Here is a 7,140-nt window from a genome sequence, read left to right on the forward strand (position 1 = left end):
CATGTATTTATTTATATCACATGCAATAGTCACTTGTATTAGAAACTCACCACTTTAAAAGTGAGCGCCATATTGTGTGCGTTATGCGTTTTGTTTTTTGGGGTAATCCTTTTTTTCTAATTTTTGTTTATATGTTTCTTTTTTAGAGTATTCTTAACACTGACTTCATCACTTTATTTCACAAGTAAAGGAATTTCATGTGAAATGAAATTGTCTTTGAAATCGTATTTACGAATCACGTAAACCGAATTTTTCGTTTTGTTTATCGCGACGTACAGGTAAAATTTTTGTTTGCTAATTGTCTAAAGAATTTCAGAACTATTCGTCGGTTGATTTGTCGTCTATCGAGTGTTGTTGTTAAAACTAATGTGCCATCAAACATCAAAGTACTCTGCCTTTTATACATTTTTCAAAATCGGTTTGCATTTTCATTTCTTTCTTTTGTTGTTTGAAGCTGCGCTGGCTGGCGTTCGTTTGCAATGTTTTAGATTTGCCGATTTTATTGATGGCGTTGCTGCTGCTGCTGCCGTTGTAACAAGCAACAATATATGGATGTTGTTGTAATCGTTGCAGCTATATAACTTGGCGCCCAACAAGAATTGTTGTAAGCATAGCCCAAACGTTGTAGAATTGAACTTACAGTCATCGCCGCTGCAGCAACAGCATCAAACTTAAATGTACTTGATTGAGTTGCCAACCAAGAGATGGTTTGGTAAACATGACAATGTGCCACATATGGAGAATGTGACAAAGGCAATTAGCTCTAATTAGCTCTCCCATTAATTATGGGATCACTGGGGCAGTTTTTGGCATTTTTTTGTATATGGCTTATTCTAAGTATTTATACATATGTAGCTGAGAAGGTATTTTTTTTTTTTTGGCGAAATGGACTTGTTGGCTGCCAACAGAACATCTGTTCTCTAAACTGATCTTGGAAGAGATTTCCATTGTGCTATTTGGAAAACCATTTTTGAGATATTTTCTTCTACTTGGTCGTTCCAATTTGCCTTTTATTCTTCTTATGGCATGGCGACGTAACCGCAATAAGTCGATACATTTATTATTCATCGTGAACGCAAATTGGCCTATAGAAAAACCGCTGCGGTACTTCAAACGATATTTATAAGATCGTCACAGACAAAGAATCCTGGATCTACCCAGCCAAATGTTCGTTGACAAATCATGAGTTGAATCATGGGTGCCAGTGATCTGTCATGCCATCCTTTTGTCTTGAGAGTGACCCACAAAAGATGACGTTCTTTTAGATCCTAAGCATGTCATTTTAACCAATGCGTTAACATGTCATTTTCACCAATGCTTTGGCATGAAATTTTAATGTCTTCCCAGCAAAATTTGAAGGAAGGGGTTCCAAGCGATGACGTGATTTCATGGCATCAAAGGAAGTCGTGAAAGATCCGATCTTTTCATTATCATTTGAACCAATGCAAAGGAAGTGGCGAAAGATCCGATCTTTTCATCAGCATTTGAACCCATGTAAAGGAACTCGTGAAAGATCCGATCTTTTCATCAGCATTTGAACCCATTCCATCAATCCAATCGAGATGAATGTTGTGTTTTTATTTATACACATTTTTCTAAATATGTATAAAACTGATCGTTAGCGATAGCAATGGTATGGGAGGTATACACAAATTGTATATGTATGTGAATTATTTTGAAAAATCCACGCACGTTATTCTTTTGTTCGTCAAAAGTTTAAAAACGATATCATTTTCGAACATTTTGCGAATGTTTTTTCTTCACAAGAAAAATTGTTTCGAGAAACATTTTTTACTTCGGAAATTGTTTACGTTTTAAAAAATAATTTGATGTAGTTCGTGAAAAATTCCGATTTGCTTTTTTCAAATATTTTCGATATAAATGCTACTTATAATATTAACAAGAAGTGATGATAAACACAACATATAGCTTGGTTGCAAATACAAGACAACAATGTTTGTACACTGTTACACGCATTGAATCGCAAACATTACAAATAAGAAAAGGTACATACCAGCTGTGTAGCAATCATAAATTAGTCATTGGAGTGTTTAAAATGTGACCATTTTTTTGTTATTTATTGTCACATTTTGATCATCTGGAAGATTGAAAAGTGCTTAATCAAAAAAGGGTCATGCAGGTGTTTGAAAAGTGATTATAATTATGTATTTTCTGATCATATTTTGAACAGTTAGGTGATTAAAAACTGATTGCTTTGTTTTGTTTTTGTTTGGTTGTAAATAAAAAAATACAATTCTCATATACACTTTCTACAAAACTTTGATATAAATGTAAGGTATAATATTAAGTGTATAGACAAACACATGTTCAGGTTTTGCCAAGTGAAATGAAGAAGCAGTATACTCACCGCCCAACATAAAGGATAATGAAAAGTCATAACAAAGCAGATAAGAAAACAAAACAAAGGAAAGAAAAAGAGAATAAATGGAAAATTTTTTTAATTTATTTCGTTTAATACACTGAAAGAAAAAGCTTCATAATATAAAAGAAATCTTACGTTCCATCAATGAAATTTGTCATTGATTTTGAGCCAACGTAGAGCTTCATTGAATAAACGAAAAAAGTTTCATTGAGTTTCATTGAAGTAAAAATAACGAATTTGTTCATTATTGCAATGAAACTTCTTAATTGATGCAATGAAATCTCTTCATTAATGCAATGAAACTTCTTCATTGATGCAATGAAATATCTTCATTAATGAAATGAAACTTTTTCATAGATGCAATGAAACCTCTTCATTATTGCAATGAAATACTTTCATTAATATAATGAAATACTTTCATTAATACAATGAAATACTTTCATTGTTGCAATGAAATATTTTCATTAGTGTAATGAAATACTTTCATTAATGTAAAGAAATACTTTCATTAATGCAATGAAGCCCTACGTTGGCTCAAAATCAATGATACATTTCATTGATGTAACGTAAGATTTCATTTATTTTATGAAGTCATTTCATACTCACATAATGCATAAAAATTAAGTCAACGCTAAATATGTTTAATTCATTTTATTGCAATTAGTTTTGACCATGGATACAACACGTCATTTTTGATTCCTTAGTTATTAACTAAATATATTAATGATACCATTGGTCGTTGTCATCTGTAAGTAAAATTGAAAGAATAAACAATTTGTTACTAAATAATTGGTTTTCTACACAATAACTTACCTTCATATTTTGCCGCTCAGTCATCCCCTGTGTACTTCCATAACAACTGTACATATAAAAACTACATGAAAGAGTTTTAGTTTAATATTTGTATTTTCTTATCACATTAAACACTTCATACCTACTTTCACCGAAGTTTATGATCCTATTGGGCGTTGTCACCATTAAGTAAAATTGAAAATCATAAAAACTGTTAGTAATTTATTTGTCGCTGGACACCAAACTCTTGGCATTTTCTCCGTCATTCCATTCTTCTTTAGATTTTCTATTGCTTGCATCTATTACAAAGAGAAAAACCAAATAAATGTAAATTCATTTATATAAACAAATGAATACATAAAACTTAACAGAAATAGTTTGTCCAATATATACATACTTACTTTTCTAAGTTAAAAACACGAATCGTAAAATGTTTATTCATCCGCACTTGGCGGCGTTATAATGTCAACTAAAACAATGTTGTTGACAATTTGCTGATCATCTTTTTGGCAGACAGGGTTGTTTTGCTTAATCTTGTTTTCAGCTTGTTAAACGCACACACGCACATTCACACCGCACAGCTGGAATTTACTTCATAACAACAATGAAATACATAACAAGGAACGACAGAGAATAACATACCGAGTGAATAAGCCTTGATACCCAAGTAGAAAAAATGAGACAGACGTTTTAATGAGAATGAATATGTATGTATATCAAAGCCAATCGCTAGTAAAGCAAGTAAGGAATTTTTGTACAGTTACGCTTTTAGAGACGCATCTGCTAATATTCGTACATACATATGTATGTTTGATGTATGTGATTCTATACACACATATGTATGCACAGATTTATAAATGTGTTCTGTTTATGATTGTGGAAAATTTAAAACATTTGTTTAATAAAGAAAAATAATTAGAAGAAAAATGATAATATAAGGGTCATGATATAGATAAGATTTCAGACCCTTTTTTCATTCCGCAAAATAGTATTGGGAACTTCAGAAATGTATCAACTATTTAATGAAACTCTTGCATTTATTTAATGAAAATGTTTCATTTATTCAATGAAACTGTTTCATTTATTTAATGAAACTATTTCATTTATTTAATGAAACTATATCATTAATTTTTGGAGCCAACTAAAAACATCAAATATATCCAATTTTCCACCATTTTCCTAAAAGATGTTGGAATACTAGTTTTTTAGGCACATACTATTTAGCATAGTTTCAATACTCACATATTTTTTTAAAATTTAAAGAAATTAGAAGTTACATTACATCAATGAAATTATTATTATTCAATAAATGAAACCAAAAATCATTAAATTTTAGTTAACGTAAGGTTTCGTAGCAGTAACTAAACATTTCATTGTATTAATGTAACATTTCATAGCATCAATGAAAAATAATCAATGAAACCCGTTCATTGATACAACGAAGCATTTTTCTTTCAGTGTAAGAATACTCATAAATGACTCCCTAAAGATTCATAAACGATTATAAACATGACCCAAAAAAGACTCGAAAAAGAGTCCCAAATTACTCAACAAATCTCCAATAAATGATTGAAATTTGAATCGAAAAAGACTTTATATTCCATCAGCAAATGGGCAAAAATTACTCATTTGTGATTTGCTTAGACGAGTCGCCTGAGGTTATGTTTTCCTACCGACAAGGGAGTCATTTATGATCAGAAAATGAGCTCATATTCTAGCTTTTTAATCGTGCAGTCGGATCAAAAAAGACTCGAATTTGATTAAAATTTTCCAAAAATGCTGACTGGAATAACAGAAAAATCAAGAGACGTCAGATAAAGTTAAACATGTCATAAAATCGAAACTCTGCCAAAAATCCTTTTTCGGCACTATCGTAAAAACTATAATCTTTCATTCGCTAATAATATTATTAACGACATTCGAATTCGAATGTTTTCCTGCCACAAACTGAGCGACGAATGAATCGTTTTTAATTCGTTCTCGAGTGTCGTTTTCGAACAAAATATCCGCAAAACTATCGAAAAACATTCGAAAACGGATCGTTTGCGATAGCAATGGTATGGGGGGATATGACAAAATATTTTATACACATTAAAATTCAGTCAGAAATGAAAATTGTTATTACAACATTTATTGAAGTGAAATTCATAAAAATTGTGATGAAACAAACTTTTGAACATATACAGAAGCCGAATCTGTACCATGGTTTGAACCAGTGCAAAATATGACATGAAATCACGCCATCGCATAGAACCCCTTCCTTCCTTTTAGATTGGAGTGCTTTGTTGCCTTAAGTGAGTATGTACCCCCCATACCATTGCTTTCACAAACGATCAGTTTTCGAATGTTTTTCGATAGTTTTGCGGATATTTTGTTCGAAAACGACACTCGAGAACGAATTAAAAACGATTCATTCGTCGCTCAGTTTGTGGCAGGAAAACCTTCGAATTCGAATGTCGTTAATATTATTAGCGAATGAAAGATGATAGTTTTTACGATAGTGCCGAAAAAGCATTTTTGGCGGAGTTTCGATTTTATGACATGTTTAACTTTATCTGACGTCTCTTGATTTTTCCATTACCATTACCATTGCTTTCACAAACGATCAGTTTTCGAATGTTTTTCGATAGTTTTGCGGATATTTTGTTCGAAAACGACACTCGAGAACGAATTAAAAACGATTCATTCGTCGCTCAGTTTGTGGCAGGAAAACCTTCGAATTCGAATGTCGTTAATAATATTATTAGCGAATGAAAGATGATAGTTTTTACGACAGTGCCGAAAAAGCATTTTTGGCGGAGTTTCGATTTTATGACATGTTTAACTTTATCCGACGTCTCTTGAATTTTCTGTTATGTACTTTTTCTTCTTTGTAATGTTTGAGATTCAATGCGTGTAACAGTTTATAAACATTGTTGTCTTGTATTTGTAACCAAGCTATATGTTGTGTTTATCATCACTTCTTGTTAATATTATAAGTAGCATTTATATCGAAAATATTTGAAAAAAGCAAATGGGAATTTTTCACGAACTACATAAAATTATTTTTTAAAACGTAAAAAATTTCCGAAGTAAAAAATGTTTCTCGAAACAATTTTTCTTGTGAAGAAAAAACATTCGCAAAATGTTCGAAAATGATATCGTTTTTAAACTTTTGACGAACAAAAGAACAACGTGCTTGTGTACGCCCGAAAAACATTTGCCAATTCTTCGAATGTGATATCGTTTTCGAAAGTTGTGCCGGACATTCGAATAATATCCGCACTTGGTATGGGGGGAAAGAAGAAAAGGTATATAACAGAAAAATCAAGATACGTCAGATAAAGTTAAACATGTCATAAAATCGAAACTCTGCCAAAAATGCTTTTTCGGCACTATCGTAAAAACTATCATCTTTCATTCGCTAATAATATTATTAACGACATTCGAATTCGAATGTTGTCCTGCCACAAACTGAGCGACGAATGAATCGTTTTTAATTCGTTCTCGAGTGTCGTTTTCGAACAAAATATCCGCAAAACTATCGAAAAACATTCGAAAACGGATCAATGTCATATGTGCTGAAATTTTCCATCGTTACTAATACGTAATGTGTGAAATATTGGGAAATTTCATTTTGCCATTTACTTTTTGTTTCCCCACCAGCAAAAATTAGTGAAATTGCGTCTCCACATTACCTGCGTGGCTAGATATGGAATGTTTTTATTTCGGGTCATATGACATTGATAGCTAAAGTAAACTACCTCTAACTATGTATCTAAGTTCTCTTGCAAAGTGTGGATGCTATGTTCCACAAAACATTTTATCATCTTTGCATTATTTGGAATGTGGTTGTTCGCAGGGGTGGGAGGGAGGGGTGTGGTTCGCAGGGTGGAAGTTGGTGGATAGGGGATGCACTATGTCGCGAGTTCATATTAACTGTGGCCAAAAATCGAAGGAGTTGTCGTAGGTGCATCAATTTTGGT

General features: G+C 32.1%; 1 protein-coding gene across 9 annotated transcripts in view; it reads right to left on the reverse strand.

The window, feature by feature from the left end:
- Cpr47Ef (Cuticular protein 47Ef) overlaps positions 1 to 370 on the reverse strand; it is a 36,735-nt gene extending 36,365 nt beyond the window's left edge. For all 9 annotated transcript variants that reach the window (XM_073989767.1, XM_073989762.1, XM_073989765.1 and 6 more), the window contains exon 1: positions 51 to 370. In XM_073989767.1, coding sequence (XP_073845868.1) covers positions 51 to 71 — 21 coding nt within the window. In that variant the 5' untranslated portion in view covers positions 72 to 370. The remainder of the gene's footprint in view (positions 1 to 50) is intronic.
- Positions 371 to 7,140: the final 6,770 nt, after the last annotated feature.

The sequence above is a fragment of the Musca autumnalis genome, unplaced genomic scaffold (genome assembly GCF_047663935.1).
Source record: "Musca autumnalis isolate F117 unplaced genomic scaffold, ASM4766393v1 scaffold_5, whole genome shotgun sequence".
NCBI classification, from domain to species: Eukaryota; Metazoa; Arthropoda; class Insecta; order Diptera; family Muscidae; genus Musca; species Musca autumnalis.